This window comes from Rhinopithecus bieti, unplaced genomic scaffold, assembly GCF_001698545.2.
Source record: "Rhinopithecus bieti isolate Rb0 unplaced genomic scaffold, ASM169854v2 scaffold_17861, whole genome shotgun sequence".
NCBI classification, from domain to species: domain Eukaryota; kingdom Metazoa; phylum Chordata; class Mammalia; order Primates; family Cercopithecidae; genus Rhinopithecus; species Rhinopithecus bieti.
Genome location: NW_016809830.1, coordinates 5481317 through 5504498, shown reverse-complemented (window position 1 = coordinate 5504498; position 23182 = coordinate 5481317). Strand labels below are relative to the sequence as shown.

The 23182-nt window shown below is 36.7% G+C and overlaps 1 protein-coding gene across 1 annotated transcript in view; it reads left to right on the top strand.

The window, feature by feature from the left end:
- Positions 1-23182, top strand: part of WDR7 (WD repeat domain 7) — a 407408-nt gene that overhangs the window by 97343 nt on the left and 286883 nt on the right. The window contains exons 15-16 of the mRNA XM_017890454.1: positions 17076-17845; positions 19664-19752. Of these exons, the coding sequence (XP_017745943.1) occupies positions 17076-17845; positions 19664-19752 (859 nt within the window). The remainder of the gene's footprint in view (positions 1-17075; positions 17846-19663; positions 19753-23182) is intronic.

The window sequence follows — 23182 nt, the reverse complement described above, 5'->3', positions numbered from 1 at the left end:
AACACCCCACTGTCAACATTAGACAGATCAACGAGACAGAAAGTTAACAAGGATATCCTGGAATCAAACTCAACTCTGCACCAACCGGACCTAATAGACATCTACAGAACTCTCCACCCCAAATCAACAGAATGTACGTTCTTCTCAGCACCACATCGCACTTATTCCAAAATTGACCACATAGTTGGAAGGAAAGCACTCCCCAGCAAATTGAAAAGAACAGAAATTGTAACAAACTGTCTCTCAGACCACAGTGCAATCATACTGAAACTCAGGATTAAGATAATCACTCAAAACCACTCAACTACATGAAAACTGAACAACCTGCTCCTGAATGACTACTGGGTACATAATGTAATGAAGGCAGAAATAAAGATGTTCTTTGAAATCAATGAGAACAAAGACACAACATACCAGAATCTCTGGGACACATTTAAAGCAGTGTGTAGAGGTAAACTTATAGCACTAAATGCCCGCAAGAGAAAGCAGGAAAGATCTAAAATTGACACCCTAACATCACAATTACAAGAACTAGATAAGCAAGAGCAAAAACATTCAAAAGCTAGCAGAAGGCAAGAAATAATTAAGGTCAGAGCAGAACTGAAGGAGACAGAGACACAAAAAACCCTCCTTTGCCCGTTTTTAAAAAAATGTTTTTCGTAGGTCTAATGTTCTTCTCTGTATTTTGTAATCTTTTTCTCACTCTGTGTTTCAATGTTTATATTTTCTGTGTTCCACAGGACTAATGTTTTCTGCTCTGTTTTTCCACAAACTCCTTTACTTAGTTACTACTTTTGTTATTATTAGTCTTTGTTTCTGGAGTACCTATCTGATCCTTTTGTAAAATAGATTGCAGTTATCTACTGAAATTCTTTATCTTTTATCTTCTTTTCCAACATTTTCTGTATTTCCTTGATCATATTAATCCTAATTATCTTAAAATCTTTTCTGCCGACTCTAATATCTGTATTACTGGTGACTCTCTTTTAATTGCCTATAATTTCAGTTTTATGCTGTAATCTGTTGGCATGATTAGTAATTTTTTGTTAAATACCAGATATTGTAGACAAAAAATGTAGCTTGTTCAAATGATGTCCTCTTCTAGAGGGGGCTCACCCTTTCTCTCCTGGTCAGATAGAATAAAGGCTGACCAACTAATATAATCAGGGACTAACCTGAGTCAAGGCTAGTTTGCAGTATTTTAAATCTCTGCCTACCTGTGATTTTGCTTCTACTTCTCTAGTCCTTCCAGGGCTTCCAACAGAGATCCTGGAGTATTTAATGAGGTTCTTCTGCTTGTCGAGTCCTGAATCCTAACTCTTATCTTCTTAGCATGACAACCCTGCCAAAAACTCTGTTTTGTTTTCTAGAGACATTCCTAGTTTCCCTACACAACTTCAGTATTTGGCATTTGACATGAATGGCCCTGTGTCAGCTTCTGTTTTCTTTCCCTCCCTTCTCACTAGGATCTTGGTCCCTTGAATATTCAATTTTCTCTTTAGCCCTACAAGACTTTCAAAAGCTCTGTTGCTTTCTATATTCCCAGTGATGGTCCTACTGCTTGCTTGATCTCTGCTTTATCCAAGGTACTTTAAAACCAACATGTTTAAGATTGAACTCAAAATCATGTCCCATAGAACGTTCCATTTCTCATTATTTGGTACTACCTAGTGTGTGCAAGCTGTGGCCTACAGGTCAATAGGGCCCTTGAGCTATGAATGGTTTTTATATTTTAAAAGTATTCTTAAGAATATGTGACATAAAGCTTTGTGGCCCTCAAAGTTTAAAGTATTTGCTACATGACTCTTTACAGAAAAGGTTTGCCAATACTTTTTCTGTCGTAGTAACTGTCATCACTGTTTGTCTCATTATCTATATTAAAAATCCTAAATGTTATCCAACTATCTTCTCTTGAAAACCAATCCAAAATGAACTTTTGTCATTTTTATCTCCTTCTGAAAGCAGTCTTCTCTCTGCCTCTGCCACTCTTCTAGTTTATGATCTTTCCCCCAGGTAATACCTTATGATTGATATTTTTGTATTTAATCAGCACTTCCTGCTCCCACAAATCTGACATCTGCTCCAAGTTCTCCATTAAAATAAAAGTCCACTGTTATAGGACTCTCACACACGTAGAAAATTACCCTATATGTAGGTTGTGAGTGCATGTGCTCCTTTATGGGTAAATGTATGTGTGCATCATGTGTATATATTTCAGAGAGTTTGGGATGGATACATTAAAAATTTCCACCTCAGGGTGCCTTTCCACCAAGTCTTCTCCAGTTTGAAGGAAATGAGTTTTAGGTTACTATGAATGCAATCTCAACCATTACATTAAGGAATAAAACTAAATTCTCAAAATTAACTAAATATTTAATTCATATTTGCTAAGTTTCTGGTGATTACAGGATTTTTGGCTCTTTTCCCTTTTTAAGGATCCTTGAATTAGACATGACTGGATTTATTGTGGTGATTGCATAATACCATCAAATAATGACATATACAATGGAACAACCCTTCCTGAAGCCTAATAAACCCTGTGGTTCTAGTGCCTTATTGACCCTGTGCCTTACATATAATAGGTGTTCAATGGATTTATGAATGGGATTCATAGTTCATACTAAATATAATTTATCATGTTCTGAGCCAACGGAAAGCAGTCTTGTTCTATGATGGTTTTAAATTCAGAACAATTTTTTTTCCTTGCAAATACATTAATAAAAATATACTATATTAAGAAGAAATATACATTATTGTGGAATGTTGGTTAGATACAGCTAAGAAGAAATTTCTTTTACTATCTCACATCATAAATCAAATAGTAGAATGCTGAGAGAATAGGGAGTGCTAGGTGGATTAAACCCTATGACCTTTTCAGCAGCCAGATCTTTCTAGTCCTTGTGTATGATACTTTATATTTAACTCTTATTTGGGAACTCAGAGGTATTGTGAAGTAATTTATAAAAATATACATATTTATGTCAAAATACTAATACTTTAATATTTTGGGAATTGAAATAATTTATTCTCTTCTGTTTGAAAATCTGTTCTTTATGAGAACATATAGAAGTTTTTCAAACATCTTGACTTTTAAAGCCTCTGTTAGAAAATAATTGAATCAGTCAAGTTCAGTTAAACATTTATTGACTACTCGGTACTGTGTTAGGTCCTGGGGAACCAAATGAATAAGACATATTTACCTTCAGAAAATACACACAGATAAATACAATTCAATAAAGTAGCGGAGATGGCTGAGACATGCAGAAAGTATTGCTGAAGGCTGTCTTAGCTTGAGGTGATCAGGACTGGCTTCTTGGAGGAGGAGACATTCATGGATGAGTAGATATAGTCAGACGATGGAAGCAGATGGGTTGCGGTGTGTTCCGGGAGGACTAGGTGGCCCAAGCAAAGCAGGAAGTAGGAAATACCGTATGCAGGGAGACAGTTGTGGTGGGAAATGAGGCAAGTCCATTGAAGCACCATGTGAAGGTACTTAAGCTTTATCTTTTAACTCAGTGGCTTTCAAAGTCGAAAAAAAAATAGCTTTGTAATCCTACTCTCAAAAGAAACTATATATGAAAGCCAGTATGTAAAACAGACAAGAGGTAATAGGGAGGAGAGTTTAAATTCAAGAACTATTTGTGAGTTAGATTCGGTGAGACTTCGTAATTGTTTAGGTATGGGTGGAAGGAAGGTTGGCCCACAGGTTTTCTGATTGGGTGATAGAATAGAAAGTAGCTCTATCACGTGTGATATCGAATGTAAGAGCAGGTTTTGTCCGGGATGATAAGGAGTTGCTTTGTTTATGGTGAGTATGAGGTTCCTATGGGGCATCTATGTTGTGATGTCTGCCAGACCTTTAAGAGAGTGAAACTTGAGGTAGGACTGTGGTGATGAGACATACGAAAGATGGTTCTTAGTACTGTGGAAGTGGAGGAGATCATTCAGAGATAGACTCTGGGCTTACTAACCTTAAGGGAGGAGGGAAAGGAAACGATTTAGAGGAGGAGTGGTGTGAGGCATGTGAGGAGAGCCAAGAGAATGGGCTAACCTGTAAACAGAGGGAATCGAGAGTGTCAGGCAGAGTAGAGAGTAATCACTTGTGTCAAATGTGGTAGATGTTGGGTATTAGAAGGATCAAAATGTGTTTGTCAGTGAAGTCATTAGTATTCTTTTTAAGAACTGTCTTCCCAGGACGTTGAGAGCAGAAGGTTGATTGTGGAGGGTTAAGGAGTGAAAGGAAAGTGTGGAAATAGAAATAGTAACAAATGTAGAATACTTTTGAAAGATGTGTATAAGAAGAGAAGGAAAGAGAGTAGCTAGAGAGAGATGTAGTTTTGAAGACAGCTGAGAGTATTTGTGGGCTGAGGATGATGATCCAGTAGTGAAAGGAGCATTCTAGATCAGGATAGGGAGGAATTGATAATTGATGAAGGTAGGTTCCCCAGGGCATGAGAGAGTGGGCGATTTCAAAGGTAAAGGGAGGGAAGGCAGTTGGCCTTGATGTGGAGGAGGAAAACCTTATTTCTGAAACTGAAGGGAAAGAGCACAGGCTGGGTGTCCAGATGGTATGTTTCTGTGGATAGTGGATGGGGATTGAGGAGAGAACATTCCTAAAGCCTTCCCATTTCTCCCAGAAGTTGGCGGTAAGATTGTCCATAGGGAGGAAGGGAGTGATCCTGAGTTGGGGACCTGATGAGAGTGGTAGGGATTAGGGAAGGAGGGGTCTGAGAGCCAGTGTAAGGATTCACTGAATTTGTAGCTGAAATGCAGACGTTAAAGGGAATGGAGGGTGGTTGTGAAACACTGATTGCTAGGACCGACTGTGTTAGCACAGACAAGGAAGGGGAAGAGGGGCTGATGGTCTTTGAGGAAATTGTGGAATCCAGGGCCTGAATGCCCCATGATAGTGGTTCCCAAACCATGCTGCATCTGAAATCACCTGAGGATCTTTAGGGACTACTGGCACCTGGCTCCTACACGAGGATTTTCTGATTTAATTGGTATGGAGTGCAACCTTTCTGTGGGAGGTTTCAAAGGTTCCCAGATGATTCCCACCCACAGGTTGTAGCAGTTTGTGCTCCAAGAGGCTGAAGAGCAGGTGTGGGGAAGATCTGGAACTCTAGAAGGTGTGGCCAGAGTGGGGATATTAGCATTTAAGGTTTCTCAGGTAAGGACAGGACCCAGTGTGCATGGCCGTGGGAGTGGCTGGCTGAGGTTGAGTGGAGGGGAAGTTGTGAAAGTCACTATGGCTTTTAGTATTTGGTGGTGCACTTTCCTGGTCTTTTCTCCTCCCACTGGATAAAGAGCCTCGTGATAAGAATGCAGTGCCATCTAACAGGCTAATTTGGGAGTAAGGATTAAGATAGCATTTAACAATAGGATTCATACATGCCTTATGAATGTGTTTTGGAAAATTATAGTTTAAAATATTGTTGATGCAAGTAAAAATCCCCAAACTAAATGACGAATCTAATAGGAACTTGCAATTTGAAAGCAAGATAACAGCATTTGAAAGCCGGCACTTATGATGTACGGATTATTAAGGCATCCTTTATGTGAGACTGTCCAGTGTTCATATGCAGTAAAATTTTTGTACCATTACTCTACAGTTCATAATAGTATGACATCTAATTAGAATGCTGAAAGTCTCCAGAACAGCAGGCCCCAACCTTTTTGGCACCAGGGACTGGTTTCATGCAAGACAGTCTTTTCGTGGCCTGGGGTAGATGGTTTTGGGATGAAACTGGCATAGTTAGAGTCTCATAAGGAGTGCACACGTAAATCCCTTGCATACACAGTTCACAATAGGGTTTTCACTCCTATGAGAAGCTAATACTGCTGCTGATGTGACAGGAGGTGGAGCTCAGGTGGTAGTACTCACTTGCCTGCCGCTTACCTTCTGCTGTAGAACCCCATTCCTAAAAAGCCGTGGACCTGTGGACCAGTGCCAGTTCGTGACCTGAAGGTTGGGGACTCCTGTTCTAGAAAACTGGTCACGTGCTAATTTAAGGTTATAAATAGCAAAATATAAAAATAACACTTGTAGCATAATTAGCGAAAGTAACCTTAGTGATTCACTTTACTGAATTACCCTATGCTTAACGTTGTGTCATTTGCCCTCCTACTTTGAATCCTTTTACATCTCATAAGGAGGCCCCTTGACCCCCAACAACTGCAGACCATAAGTTGAAATCACTGACCTATACGAATGCTGAACTTTCCTGGGACAATGGATGGCCAGCAAAGGTGTGAGCCAGGGACAATGACTTCAAGGTTTAAACATTTTTTCCAGTGTGAGTCTCATAAGATGATTTATATGACATGATATTGCAGGCCCTAAAATTAACCTTGAATAGAAATATCTCAGGGAGACAGTTTACTGCATTGTCCAAGTTTAAGAAGTATAATTGGTACATAGTGGTTGTGGCTGGAATTCTATATGATGCTGTCAACTGACTACAACAGGTAAAATATATCCAAAGATCTTTCTGTTAATGTCTTCCACTGATCTCTCTCTTATTTTGTATAAAATACTGATTTTCCTAATTGCATTCACATCTCAATCACAATCACACCAAGCAGCAATCAGCTCTGGTAAAAGTGATATTTTCTCAGGCAAACAGATGGGTAGAATGGACGAGGTAGGAAAAAGAATGGAAACGGTAAAAGGGGAAGGGATTTATCAGCATAAGCCAGGATTTTAGGTTTTTACAGTGTAATGTTACTTGGTTTTTAGTCTCCTTCACTTCTGTTTCAGTAAGTGTAGTACTTGCTGTATGCTTGTCCCACCCTTCACCTGGCTAACTCCTACTCATCTCATGAGCATGAGTTCTGTGACCTCTGTCCCTACAAAGGCTTCCTGAATTTTTCAAGTATAATAATACAGCCAAATCAGACAGGGGCAGTTAGGTCTCTTCCTCTCTGATTCTCTGGCACTTGGATTATATTGCTATCCTAGTACTTATTCTATAGTACCAATATATGTAAGCAGGTAGATTTATTTCCGTCTCTACTTCTCCATATCAGAGTTTCTCAACCTCAACACTATTGACATTTTTGGCTGAATAATTTTTTCTTGTGGAATCCTGTGCACTGCAGTATTTTTAGCACCATCCCTAGCCTCTACCAACTAGATGCTATTAGCACCCCTTCCAGGTTGTCACTAGCAAAGTGTCTCCAGACGTTACCAAGTGTCCCTTGGGAGTGAGGGGAGAATTACCGCCTGCTCAAAACCACTGCTCTGTATCAGACAAAGAGCTTCTCAGAGGACCACACCATATTGCTTCTCACATTTCCAGTGCTCAGCACGAAGTGTTCATTGAATCACTAAATCACCCAGGATTTGAGGGTTCACTAATGTGGAGTGGATTCACCCTTTCCCTCACCACCTCCTTTCTCTCTAAAATCTCTACAGAATGAATGTTAAGAGTCTCTTGATAAGTAGAATTATTCAAAACATGTTGGAAGTGGTAGGCAGATAGAGGAGGAACCTGACTTCCTCTTGTATTGTCACCATTGACTTGCTGTGTGACCTTAGGTGACTGACTTATTTCTTATCTTCAACTTGGTTTTAGTTTTAAAATTGGTATAATAGGGTTGTAATGAAGTTAAATGGGATAACATGTTTGAAAACATCACAATAGTTGTTCAACATACATAGCTTAATACTCTTGATTGATTGATTCATGCATTCATTCAGCATATATTGAGTGCATACTATAAGCTAGGCCCCAAGCTAGAACCAGCTGGAGAGGGCATAAGTTACACCCACACCCAGTGGGCCCTGGGCCCTGGCATTGAGGAGTTCCTGCTGTGATGTGGGAGAAAAGTGTGCAGTTCGTTGTGTTGAGCCTTTTACTACTTAAGATATGAACCAAGTGGGAGAGAACCCCAAGGAGACAAACTGACCTGAAAGGTTGTTGGGAAGGCTTTTCAGAAGAGAGAGGCTTGACATTAGGAGGAAAAACATCCCAGGCAAAGGGAGCAGCCTGTGCCGATGCACGTGGGCATGGCCACTGTGAGGAGAGAATAGTGAGATGTGGGCCAAGTTGGACAGTGATGAGAGAAGAGAGTTCAAAATAGCTTAGAATCTACGTGAGCATGAACATTTCAAATTAGGGCTTGTTCATCACAGTGCCCCAGGGTCGATTAGGGCAGTTTTTTTTTTTTTTTCTTTTCATTTTCTCATTATTAGTCTTATCCTTGTTCTTACCAAGTGGAGCCTCCCGGAATCTCACCCTTGTTTCCATTCCTTTACAAGTGTATTAAGGGTTTCAGCATATCTAGAAGGGTGTGTTATACTAGGAGCTCTTTGGATTTTTGCATTTTGTTTCTTTCACTTCGTATAAACTATGTTCACATGTATCTTTGATACATTCATTTGAGATAAAGTGAGCAGGGTTTTGTTATCTCTCCCTTACCAGTGAAAGGAATACTGCTTGCATTATCTGTTCGCTGTTTACAACAACTCGTTGAGGCAGGCAGTCTTTTCTTTATTTGGAAGATAGAAGAATTGATGCTAGGGAAGTTAACTGAGTCGTGTAAAGGTCTGTACAGTGGAGGAACACTCCTGGTCTTGTTACTTTGGTAACTCGGCCCTTTGGGAAGAGTTGAAAAATCAATCTCTTGTGCTACTGTTGTGGAAGCTCTTAATATATTGATCTTCTAACTTCTTAGTATATTAACACTGTTTGGATATTATTATTCAGGCATTATCCAGTGAGACATGGTCTACAGAAATATCTTTGAAAGATATTTTCTTTATCAAAGGCATGACCTAAACGTTTATACTTAATGGTTACAACTTACTTAGTTGATTTATATTTTATATCATATGAAATTATAGTGTAATATCAAACCTTAAAACCTCAGTCAGTTAAATATCTCTGGTTTATGCTTATTAACATGCTTGTTAATGAAAACACATGAAAAGTCAAATAACATGAACTCCATGACTATATTGTCATTCACACCTACTCATGAAGACTTATCCTGTCTAAAATAAAATATTTAAGATGAATAGTGGTATATATTGTCTATTTCCAACATAAATGGATTCTCTGATGAAAGAAAACTCACTTGTATTATCCTAACTCTTAATGTTAAGTAACAGCAAAACAACAGCAGAGGGCACCAAATATCCATTTCAGTCTTCCACAGTTTCTTGACATTTTCTAATTTTTGTGCCTCCCTTTTCACTCTCTGCCTTTCTCCTCCTTCCTTCCTTTCTTCCTTTTTTCTAGTACTTAAAATATTTGATATTGAAACCATATTGTGCATATTTTTTGGTGGATGATGAGGTTTTCCCTTAGCTATTTAAAATTATGTCAAGACATCAATTTGTTTTCTTCAGTGACCTTTTACATTTGACATGCAGCAGAATTTCAGAAATTATTTTAAAACTTTTATTCAATAAACATTCTATACTAAATCAATAGTAAAATTATTAAATATTTAACTTATTTTTCCTGCCAAAATATTATTAGGCAATAAACCATTTTTCACGGAAATTTAACATTATTTAGAACATGCAATGTAATATGGCTACATGATTTTGTAAAACAGCATACTAAGATTTGTCAAGTGTTTTTTGTTTTCCATTTCAAGATTCAAGGTATTAATACCTATAGAAGTGTGTGTGTGTGTGTGTGTGTGTTTGTGTTAGATGTGTGGTATTTCTTAGCCTTGTTCTTAATATCCTTAATCTCTGCTTTCAAAGGAGATTCTGATTTTTTTTTTTTTAATTATTAACTCTTCTACTTTATACTTTAGCATGAAAATCAGCCTATGTCTGTAGTGCTTGCTGGTATAAATAAACTCTTTTTAATTGGCTATAGGAACCATTTGATATCACTATAGATTGGACTCAGTGCTCATTCAAGATAAATAGTAAATTATTTTACAAGGTATTTTAAAATCCTCTTGAAAACTGCAATGTTAAAAAATGATTGTGAAATAAGTAAGCTTTAAGTCAGGATCATTGAAGGGAATGGTGAAAGAATGCAATTATTGCCATTGTTTTACGTTTCTCTTTGTCATAGGATGAAACGAAATACACTGAGAGTATCATTATAATATTGGTTTTAGAAAACACAGCTTTCAGGTGTTTCACCAGACATGATTTAACCCTAGAATATATTAAAATATTGAATGATAAACATTATAAATATATAATAATGATAAACAAGGATTCATCAACATTTTTTCCTCTGCAGATTCTAAGTTATTGCTTTTTTGTTGCTGGAGGCTACTGCATATGGGTGTGTGTGTGTGTGTGTGTCTGTGTGTGTGTGTGTGTATGTGTGTGTGTGTGTGTGATTATGTGCTGAAAAATATCCATGCTTGAATGCAGATTAATCTCATGAATCATAGTTCTGTTGTTTTCCTTGGGTTTTCACTTGAGAGACAATTTTACCTGTTACTCTTAACCTATAATTGCCACAGATTCACTTTCAGCAATGAGGAAGCAATCGAATAATTTTTGTCTGTGGTTTTATTTCTGTAATATTTTAAGTCAGATTCCTTATTTAAAATCTGAAATGGTTAGCTCTGTATTTAAAGTTACAATCGACTTGGTTTTTACACTGAAAATGTCAAATATGTCTGTCTTACTACCCTTCTAAGTAAGTGTGTGTAGATGGATGTATTTTGCATTTATCGTTGAGTTTTACTAGCAAATTTGAGATCTTTTCATTTGTATGTACCTTATAATTTAGCTTTCCGTGTTGGCTTTCTTCTAAGAACAGAGGCTTTATTTTCTCCCAAGCATCTTGCGCATAAAAGGCACTTCACAAATATTTGTTAAATGGAATTTAATCTTCTTCCATGATAATGTAAAGGTGAGTTTGTGAGCACACATTTCAAACGTTCTTAATAAAGGTAGCAGCGGAAGCATACTAAGCTTCCTGCTAGAGAATTTTCTGGATCCGATAGCCTGTGTTTGAAATTGTTGAGAGTATAATAAGCTCATTTGAATGAATTAGTGTGCTCTAGACATAAATATCTTATGATTAAGCCCAGAGACTTATGAGTTTGTTAGATGTTTTAATTTCCCATAGATAAACTTAGTGTACTATATTACAATATCAGACATGTTGGTGATTAATTCTGCCATCTCCATGCATTTAGCCAAAATATCCTCACAACTTTGCTGCATACCTATATTTTGTTGTAACAAGACTTTGTTGGGTTAGTTAAATCTATTGTCAGGTATTGCAAATTATGCAGGACTTGGTGATATCAGAAATTTTATAGTTTATCTATAGGACTTCAAGGTTAGTCATTTTCTCTTCTTTTCTTTTGTCTCCTCCTGTTATCTTCTCAGCTGTTTTTGTCCCCGTTTTTTCTTTCTTTCCTTTCTTTTTCTTTGCTTTTCTTTCTTTCTTTCTTTCTTTCTTTCTTTCTTTCTTTCTTTCTTTCTTTCGTTCGTCTTTCAACTCTTTCTTTTTCTGTGGATTGCTGTTAGGTATAGTTTTTGCTACAATGACACAATCAGTGCACTAAGAAGTTCCGATAAGAGGAATCACACACAGTTGTATACAGATATCATTGTCCCAGACACTAGATGACGTTTCAGGTGTCCATGCACGTGGGCTGTCTGCTGGCACACCTCCCAGGAAGGGACAGAAACATTCGCAGATCTGCAGGTGCGGAAAGCAGGCATGTGGGGTTGACATCAGGTGCAAGAGCTTCAAGGGCTGTCTTGAGGCTACCACTCTAGCCTCCTTTTTTCTTCAAGTCACTTGTGCTGCTTCAATAGTTTCTTTACCAAGCATGTTTGATTTTATATTCTTTTGTAGCAATGGTCTTTATCTTTATCCTGAAAGAATTTTGCAGGTCTTTCCCAGAGAGGCAGCATCTGCCAAAGCACTGTGGTGGGCTCTTTTACCTAATGTTGTTACTACCTATTCCTTCATACCCAGTGTCGGGTCTGTCTACCTAATATTGATATATGATGATATTTTATCTTCTGCGTGACATAACCAGCCCTAATACCTAGTCTGGTGCCTAGGCCATAACAACAGCTTTGTATGTGGCAGCTATCATTATTAATAATAATTTTCCATATCAATATTATTTTAGATAAAATATTTATGTAATTTTATGTAGTATTCACTCAAACTACTGTTGGTAGGTAAAAAGCAGTAAGCATAGTGTCTGACATTATCCATTCAGTGTCTGAAAAAGAAAAGATAAAGCACAGTGCTATGAGAAATAAAAGGGTAATGTATATGTTCTTCAACCTGTCCTGTTTTCTACATGCTCAGTGCTATTGCATGCTTTTATCTTCCCTCATTTGGATGGTTTCAGTTGCCTTCCATTTCACATTCATTACTGATTTTGCTCCCTTTAGCCAACATTGCTGGTAGATAAATGTTTATACAATTAAGTTTGATCATGTTACTCCCCTCATTAAAACTTTTAGACAACAGTTCTCAAACTTTACTGCATAAAGTAATCTGGGGTGCTCATTAGATTCTGACGCATTCCTAAAGATACTGGTTCGGGTCCGATATCAGGCCCAGGAAGCTGTATTTAACAAGCACTCCTGATGATTCTGAGAAAAATACTACTTTAGTGGCTCCCGAGCCTGCAGGATAAAGCCATGCCTTGCATTCTTCGTCTTGGACACTTGTGGTTTCAGCAGTATCCACTGTGTGATGCTTCTGCCTTTGTCCTGTTTCACATCTGGCCATTGTTCTGCCAGGAGTGCACCTTCATTGCTCATTACATCTTCCGTGAGGGTTTCCTGGTCACCCGGGGTGGAGTTGGTACTTTCTCCATTGGGTCCCCTTCTTGTGCCTTGCCATCTCTCTTTATGGCACCATTCATCCAACATTATAATAACTTATGTACATGTCATCATCTGTTTTGAGTTCCATGACTAGAAAAACCATTTCTGACTCATCTTGGTACCCTCAGTACCCTGCACAAACACAAGACATAATAGGTGTTACGCAGTTGGGAGAATGAATGAATTAAATATACGAGAATGAGATTCGGAAAGTCTTGATTGTTTTCTGCATTTGTAACTTTATATTTATGATTGTGTAGTGTAAATTTATCACATTGTTTATGTATTTTAGGATGCTTAACTGTAGTATAGAAATGTTTAGAGCAGAAGTTTACCCACAGGAAATAGTGATAGATCTGCTTGGAAAATTTGTAAGTGATTTTCAGAAGAGAAGCCACTTGAAATACTTCTTGCAGGATGAGTAGAAGTATGTATGACTTGAGTGTCAGAAGAGAGATTCAGGAGGGAGCATGATTCTGGCATAAGCATATGCAGAAATACAAATGTCTGAAACTACTTGGTCTTGGAAAGTACAAGTGGTTTGATTTGGCGGAAGTTATAGGGATTGTGGTGAGAGATGAACTTGGAAGGGTAAGCAGCAGTATATCTTGGAGGATGTTTTGTGCTTTGCAGGTAAGCCTGGATTTTATCCTTGGGTTCAACAGAATGTTGAAGTCTCTTAAGCTCGAAAGAAACGTGGTCAGATGGGAGGAAATTAAGACAGAAGAGAGACCAATTAAAGGGATTTGTGGTAATTTTATGACAGAAGAGCTGATTGGCAATTTAAAATAATTTTCCTAAAAAAATTTTAAGGCTAGTCAAGTGAAGCAGTGGGAGTGGAGAAGAAACAAAGAAATCTGTAACTGGTTGTGACCAATTAGTTCTAAACACCACTGCACTTGGACCAGCCAATTTTATACAATTTTCGTAATAGTCTTTGTTCATTCTGTTAGGTACTGTAATAGGTTTAGACTATACAAGGTGAGTAAGACATGATTGGTCCCTGATTTTGAAATGTTCCTGTAGAGTATAGGAAAATGTAAATATCTAGAACAACAAATTATATAAATGTGGCAAAGACATACAAATATGTGATACACAGTAGACATAAAATGTTGTGGGAGTTGAATTCAATAACCTCCTTGGCAGAATTAGTCTCTTTCTCCCACCCCCCACCAATTTACTGGGGGCAATTGACAAATTGTCAATTGTGTATATCCTAGGTGTACAGTGTGATGATTTGATATACATATACTTGTGGAATAATAGGGCTTCCATGGAAGAGAAGGGATTGGAGTGAAGGAAGAGCATTTTGGGAAGGGGAATAAGTAAAAGGATTTATATGTGAGGGGCCATAGTTTTGGTACTAGGGCCTATTTGTTAAAGCTCGGAAGGTATATTTGGTGTCAAACTGTAATGGACTTTGAAAATTGTGCTAAAGGAGTTCACATTTTATTCTAGAGCTTTATTTTCTAATTATTAAAATAATATACATTGATTATATGATTATATACAATCTAAGAAATATGTAGAAATACAAACAAAATGTTCTATGATTCCATCACAAGATTGTAGTTACTATTAATATTTTCACACATTTCTTTCCAGTCACATATATATGTGTGTGTGTGTGTATATATACACACATATATACACACACACACTTTGTATATATATATATACACACACATACTTTGGTCCAGAAAAGTGCAAGTGGTTTGATTTGGTGGAAGTTATAGGGATTGTGGTGAGAGATGAAATTGGAAGGGTAAGCAGCAGTATATCTTGGAGAATGTTTTGTGCTGTGTGTGTGTGTGTGTGTGTGTGTATATATATATACGTGTATATATACACACAAATGTATATACATATATACAGATTTTAAGTGAGATGAAACTATACACACATCCACATGTACACACACACACACCAGTTATGGTTCCAATTTCATGTATTTAATGCTGAAGTATATATATACACACATACACATATATATAAGCATGGCAAGAAAGACTGCTTATATGGGGGTGTGTGTGTGTGTCTGTGTGTATATATACACATCTGTATATATGTATATATATACACCCATATATATACACACATGTATATACACACACACACACACACACATAAGCAGTCTTTCTTGCCATGCTTATATATATGTGTGTGTGTGTATATATATACTTAAGCTTTAAATACTTGAAATTGGAACCATAACTTGTGTGTGTGTGTGTGTGTGTGTGCACATGTGGGTGTGTGTATAGTTTCACTTAAAATTGGAACATGGGTATTTTCCTACATGGTTAGATGTACACATAAAATGTGATTTATAAATACTGCAATATTTATTATATGGCTGTGCATAAATTATTTACTGGTTTCCTTATTGTAGATATTTAGGTGGTTTCCAATTTAAAATATTGGCTACGGTTTCACTGAACATCTTTGAACATAAATCCTTGTCTGTATTTCTGACTATTTAAGATAGGATCCTGGAAATAAATGTATTGGATCAAACAATATCAATCAGAAAGGCTCATGAGGTATTTTGCCAAATTACTCTTTTAAAACTATTTAAATTCATGCCTGCAGTGTATGAGTTTGACTTTCTCTATACTGTTTTTACTGTCTACTGTTTGCTAATAAGTTCATAAGATAAAACATTTATCTTGTGGTCATTTTAACTGTTATTTCCTTGACAACCAATTTGAGCAGGTTTTCCCTATATTCACCCTTTATTTTCACCCTTTAGTTTCTTTTACTGTCTTTGTTCTTCATAGTTTTTTTCTTTTTTCTTTTTTTTTTTCTTTTGGCAATAGTATTCTTATTGCTTTTAAGAAATGTTTGTATTTATTACAACTCTTCATTAGTCCTATTTCTGGAATATTTTGTTCCTATTTTTTAGTTGTCATTTAACATGTTTTTTATCATAGTGAACTTTTAAGTATGTTTAGAAAGTCCACTCTCATCTCAAGATCAGATAGATATTCACTTATGTTTTGTTTAGTTTTAAGAATTTTGTATTGTCTATTTTCTTAATAATTCATGATAATGGAAATTTTTTGGTAGAGTGACATGATTAGATTTTTGCCTCGGAAGGAAGTCTGTGGCTCTTTGGAGGTCACATGTGTTGGAGTAAGAGACCAGGGACAGTGAAACCTGTCTTGAGGAGCAAAGATAAGGGTCTGAATTTCTGTCGTGACAGTGGGATAGGAAGAAAACGGAATGATTTCCAACTGATGAGTCAGGAGGCCCAGCAGGTTTAGTGAGGGGTGGCGATGAGAACGTTAAAAAGCAAGGTAGGTACTGTGGGATCTCCCAATACAAACCATTGGGGATAAAGGATTGAAACTCCTTTAGGAGACTGGTCTGGCTGATGATGGGAAATTAGAAAGCCATCTACATATAGGTGATAGTTCCCATGTGGGAGGATGAATGAGTTATCAGGGCAGCTGCCTGAGAGGGAGAGATTGACAGAGGTAGAAGACTTACCAGGAGGTATTCTCCAGTTAAGTCTTTATTACTCTCCAGGATGCTGTGGAGGCGGCTTTTTATTCTTTCTTTTAGTTCTTTCTCTGTCTCTGTCTCTTTTTCTTTCTGTCTCAGCAAAAAATAACAATGTCATATACTGCAAAGACATTAAGGAAGAGAGGGACTGAAGAATTTTCATTGGATTAGTCTACTACTTTAAGTAAATTTTGCTAAAAGGGACATAAATTTGGCTAGAAGAGGAGAGAAATAGAAAAGGGAGCATGGTCAAAAGATAGCATTTTTTAAAGGATCTAAGTAAACTCTAATATGTTCTTTATTCAGGAAATGGAATCTTTGAATAGGGAGATTGAAGGTAAAATGGAAAAAGGAGGGATATGATGGTTGTAGCAACTTAAAGAATCAGGAGCCATGATAAACGGATTATTCCATCAGGTGGAACAGTAGTTTGTTCTCAGAGACAGGATTTGCTCGCAAATTATTGAAACAAATTTTAATCTGTACTATGAGGAAAGAGACTCCCTGCTTCAATAATAAACTGTTATTTTCTTGGTTTTTAAACTAATTGGCAATTTTATGATTGTTTCAGCATGAAGTTCTTCTAATTGTGTAAGCTGATATGTTACGTGCTGTTGATTGGCAAAGTTAGTATGTTACTATTCATGATACAGGTTCCTAGAAGGACAGCTTAATAATCATGTTAATTCCTCTGATTATTTATTGCTTATTAATTAATGTATGAAATTAAGCACTTTTAATTATAATTATCTTTTAAAAATATTTATTACAGGGAAATTTACCTAAATATTCTCATAACTCCCTGATGGTTCAAGCAATAAAGACAAACCTAACAGACCCGGACATACATGTGCTATTCTTTGATGTGGAAGCGTTGATTATTCAACTCCTGACTGAAGAAGCCTCTAGGCCGAATACTGCGCTTATTTCCCCAGAGAATTTGCAAAAAGCATCTGGCAGTTCAGACAAAGGGGGCTCTTTTTTAACTGGAAAACGGGCAGCAGTTCTCTTCCAACAAGTGAAAGAAACGATCAAAGAGAACATCAAGGAACACCTCCTTGATGATGAAGAGGAGGATGAGGAGATAATGAGGCAGAGAAGGGAAGAAAGTGATCCTGAATATCGGTCCAGCAAATCAAAGCCATTGACCCTATTAGAATATAATTTAACTATGGACACTGCAAAGCTGTTTATGTCCTGCCTTCACGCCTGGGGTTTGAATGAAGTACTGGATGAAGTTTGCCTGGATCGCCTTGGAATGCTGAAACCCCACTGCACAGTATCGTTTGGTCTCTTGTCAAGAGGAGGCCATATGTCACTGATGCTGCCGGGTTATAATCAGCCTGCTTGTAAACTGTCACACGGGAAATCAGAAGTGGGAAGGAAGCTGCCAGCGACTGAGGGAGTAGGAAAGGGAACTTACGGAGTGTCCCGTGCTGTCACCACACAGCATCTCCTGTCTATCATTTCTTTGGCAAATACTTTAATGAGTATGACCAATGCAACTTTTATTGGTGATCATATGAAGAAGGGTCCTACCAGGTGTGACCATGATAGTTTGATTTTATTAAGTTTCAAAAAAAGAAACCTGTTTTATTTTTTCATTGTTGATTACTCTTTTTTGGCTCTACACAATTTTATTACATTAGTGTCATCTCAGTTTTTTCCTTTTTACATTTTAAAACACCAGTTTCAAAATGCCTGGTTAAAACATAATAAAATTATACTATTTTATGTATATGTTGGCATACTTAGATGTTATTTTTTAAAAATTTGGATTGAGGGAGGTAGTCATATAGACTAGCTCTCGTAAATATAATTATGAAATTGTATATGTACTTGAAGTTTGCCCTAATATTCAATTCAAAATATATATTTGAGGCTGGGCATGGTGGCTCACACTTGTAATCACAGCACTTTGGGAGGCTAAGGCAGGAGGATCACTTGAAGCCAGTAGTTTGAGACCAGCCTGAGCAACATAGTGAGACCCTGCCTCTACAAAAATAAAAATAAAAAAAATTAGCTGGGCATGGTGGTTACATGTATGTAGTCCCAGCTACTTGGGGGGCTGAGGTGAGAGGGTTGCTTGAGCCTGGAAGTTCATGGCTGCAGTGAGCCATGATTGTGCCACTGTACTCCAGCCTAAGCAACAGAGTAAGACTCTGTCTCCAAAAGAAAAAATAAAATAAAATTGTGTATTTGGTTAAATGCTTCTTCCCATTGTAACTTTTATGTAATGATTGGCATGTGTTCAGAGATTTGGCTTCAGAATTTTGTGAGAAGTATAGTCAGAATTTTCAATAGAGAAAGAAAACTTTTAACATGCAGAATACTATTTTAATATTTCTAGAATACTTAGACTCAATTTGTCTTTTATGGAGGCAACTTTTATTATACTCTAGTGAGCATTTACCATATGAAGAATTAAAAACAATTCTAACAAATACTTATATAGCACTTACTCTGTGTCGGTCTGTGTTGTAAGTACTTTACAAAAACTAACTTGTTAGTGCCCTTAACCCTATAAGGTATGTACTTTTATTATCCCTTTATTACAGATAACAAAACTGAGACACAGAGAGATGATGTAATGTGCCTAAAGTAACATAGCTAGTAAGTGGTAGTGTCAGAATTCACAACTGAAACAGTATGCCTCTACGGTCCAAGATTTCTTAATGCCTAAAGACTGTTTTCAGGTTTTTGGGCTGAATGCTTTTAATCTATCTTTCTGTGAATTCACTTGGACTAGTGCTGTGGAGTAGGCTGAAATATCAGCATCTGAATATTAAAGAACAAAGGGTTAAGTACAATGTTAGAAAATATTTCTTTTTTTTTTTTTTTCTGTCGCCCGGGCTGGAGTGCAGTGGCCGGATCTCAGCTCACTGCAAGGTCCGCCTCCCGGGTTTACGCCATTCTCCTGCCTCAGCCTCCCGAGTAGCTGGGACTACAGGCGCCTGCCACCTCGCCCGGCTAGATTTTGTATTTTTTAGTAGAGACGGGGTTTCACCGTGTTAGCCAGGATGGTCTCCATCTCCTGACCTCGTGATCCGCCCGTCTCGGCCTCCCAAAGTGCTGGGATTACAGGCTTGAGCCACCGCGCCCGGCCGAAAATATTTCTTAAACTAATATAAAGCACAAATTGTACATGTCAGATTTTTACTTGCTAATCATTTACTCATTTGAAATGGAAAACGTTAATAGGTCCAAACCAAAATAATCTTTCTGGAATGGTAAATTGAAAATGTTCTATATATGTTTGTTTTGTGATTTGTTTAGAAGTAGAAAATTTTTTATTTTAAATAGTTCTGGAAACATGATGGTGTCAAAATATATCTTGTATTTTTTTTCTTCTTTTTTAAGGCCACCTAGACCAAGCACCCCAGACCTTTCTAAGGCAAGGGGTTCCCCTCCAACTTCCAGTAATATTGTGCAAGGACAGATTAAACAAGGTAAAATTAAATCTTATTAAGTAATTGACATGACATTTCAGCTCTAGAAACTGAGGAGGCAGAGCTAATGTATAATCATAATATTTGTTTGTCTTGGATTGTTAAAAGAGAGAAAAGTTGTTATATTCCAGATGTAAATATGGATAATTAAGATGTCAGTTAAGAATAAATCAGATTTATTTAGAAAGTGATAAATGAACATATTTCAAATAATTGTATTATACTGTCTTTGGCCTAATTTTTATATATTAGGGGCACCTTAACTTGACAACAGTAGTGTTTTAAATGTGTGTATCTTGAGTTTAAAAGTTATATGTATTTTAAACTACATTTAGAAATGCTTAAGTTCATAGTTCCACACTATAGCTCATCTCCTGCCGTTTTCCCATAGTTCATGTGTTGTGATTCACAAGTGGAAATCCTTGTTAAACTATTCTTTTTATCTTTTCTTTTTATTTAAGTCATTATATACCTTAACTTTCACCTATACTTTGCTTTTCGTTAGGAGATAGAAGAGAAGAAAGGTTGAGTTTCATTTCCTTTACTAATAATTCCTACATATTCCTGAGTATAATTAATAAATATACTTAGATGTATCTGTGTATATCTTTTATATTCCTATTAAGACTGACAAATGAGCTAATCAAGAGAGTTGGGGAGTTATGTCTACTTAGAGAACTTTCCTTTAGGCAAAGAGTTAATACTGACTCTTCACAGAATGTGATAGAGAAAAGTAAAGAAGTAAGCAACAGATGGGTTCATGTAGGTTCTGCTTATAAATGGTGGCATACTGGCATTTTTCTCCCCAGTACTTTTTTTTAAGTTTCAAAGAGTCAAACAGTAGTTTACAAGGTTTGTTAAACAGTAGACCCCCAACTTTATATCTGTAGTTGTCCCCTTCCACAGGACAAGTACTTTTATCTGTCTTAGCTGATTATTTGAGACTTACTTTAACATCCTTAAATGGTGTGCTTGATTTTCAGCATTAGGCACTGTCAGGTGGTTCTCATTATGGAAGATAAACTCCCACACTTTCTATACCATTCCTATCCATCATTTCCAACCCCACATGGTCACCCTTCTCATTTCCCTGACCCTAGGCACATCACCATGCCTGACTAATTTTTTCTATTTTTGGTAGAGATGGGGTTTTGCCATTCTGCCCAGGCTGGTCTTGAACTCCTGAGCTCAAGCAGTTCACCCACTTTGGCCTCCCAAAGTGCTGGAATTACAGGCGTGAGCCGTTGCATCTGGCCAATTAAATTTCTTTGTAGATGATAGTATGTTTCTGGGCTGTTTGATTCCATTGATTGATTTGTCTAGCCTTGTGTCTTAATTACTGTTGCTCTGTAATGAGACTTGATATTCAGTAGATGAAATCTTACCACCTTCTTCTTTTTAAAGTGTGTCTTGGCTATTTTTGTCCCTTTGAATTGCAATATAAATTTTAGAATCAGTTTCTCAATTGCCACAGAAACCTGTTGTGATTTTAATTGCAGTTATATTGAATTTAGATAAGTTTGGAGATAATTAATATCTTTATGGGATTCACTCATTATACATCAACTTGATATGTCTCTACATTTATTTAGGTGTTCTTTATCTATCATAACTATAGTTTTATGTGTACAGGTTTTATATATATTTTTAGATATATAACATTTATATATCTAAATATTGGATTCGGATATTGGATTTAAAAAATTTTCTTTCTTAACTGGTAATGTTTAACTATTTTTCATTTCTGTGCCCTAGTATTGAAATGCAGTTGATTTTTGTATACTAATATTGTATCAAGCAATCTTGCTCAATTCACCTATTAATTAAAATAATTTATCTGGGGATTCCTTTGAATGTCAGGGTAATCATATGAGATAACCTTTTCTATTCCCAGTCTTAAAGGGAAAACTTTTAAACCTTTCATAATTGTGATATTTCCTGTGTGCTTTTATAGATGTTAAGAAACTAGTTACCTTTTATTCCTTCTTTGCTAATGTTTATCATTAGTGTATTTGGATTTTATCATACCTTTTCTTTTTTTTTTTGAGATGGAGTCTCGCTCTGTCGCCCAGGCTGGAGTGCAGTGGCCTGATCTCAGCTCACTGCAAGCTCCGCCTCCCGGGTTCGCGCCATTCTCTTGCCTCAGCCTCCCAAGTAGCTGGGACTACAGGCGCCCACCAACACGCCCGGCTATTTTTTTTTGTGTTTTTTAGTAGAGACGGGGTTTCACCGTGTTAGCCAGGATGGTCTCGATCTCCTGACCTCGTGATCCGCCCATCTCAGCCTCCCAAAGTGCTGGGATTACAGACTTGAGCCACCGCGCCCGGCCTTATCATACCTTTTCTACATTGATTGAGATGATTGTGTAACTTTTAATTTTCCTGTATTAATGTGGCAAATTTAGAACATAAATACAATATTGCATCCTAGAATAAAACCAATTTTGTTGTGATGTATTATTGTCTTATAAATTATTGTATTTGATTTATTTTATTTTTTTTTATTTAGGAAAACTTTTTTTTCTGATGTTAGAAGCTTTCAGATTATTTCGGTTACAAAAACTTGAGTTGTGGAATGTTTTCTTTTTTTTCTATTTTCATGAAGAGTTTGTATAAGATTGGCAACGTTTCTTTCATGAATTCAAACTCTAGATTTAAATTTGCTGGATTTAGATCTAGAGTTTTCTTTGTAGGCAGTTTTTCATTCTGGGTTCAACTTATCTCATTGTTTGACTTTTCAGATTTTGTTTCTTTGGTGTCAGTTTTGTTAAGTAGTACATATTTAGGAGTTTCTCTGATTCTAAATTTTCAAATATATTGACATTTGAGATTATAATATTGTCTTTTAATCTTTCTGGTGTCTGTGGTATGTCCTTATTTTTATTCCAGATTTTAATAATTTATGTCTTCTCTCTTTTGCTTCATCCGTCTTACCAGGGGTTATCAATCTTATTAGTCATTTTAATGAACTCAATTTGACTTTATCTTTTCTAGTGCATATTTTTCCCCACTTCCTTAAATTCTGCTCTTTATTTACATCTTCCTCCATTTTTTTGGATTCAATGTGCTAGGTTTTTTTTTTTTTACTTCTTAAGATAGATGGCTATGTACTGATTTTCAGCCCTTCTTTCTTTTGTGTGTGTGCCAAAAATCGTATCACCTGTGAATAAAGATAATTTTACTTCTTTTCAATTAGTATGCATTTTATTTTATTTTTCTTACCTTATTACACATGTTAGGACTTCCAGAATGATGTTGAATTGAAAAAGGTAGAGCAGACATTCTTGCCTCATTCCCGATCTGAGGGATAAAGCATTGAGTCTTTCACTGCTGAGTATAATGTTAGCTGTGAGTTTTTCTTCGATGTTTTTTTTTTTTTTTTTTTCGAGATAGAATCTCGCTCTGTTGGCCAGGCTGGAGTGCAGTGGCTC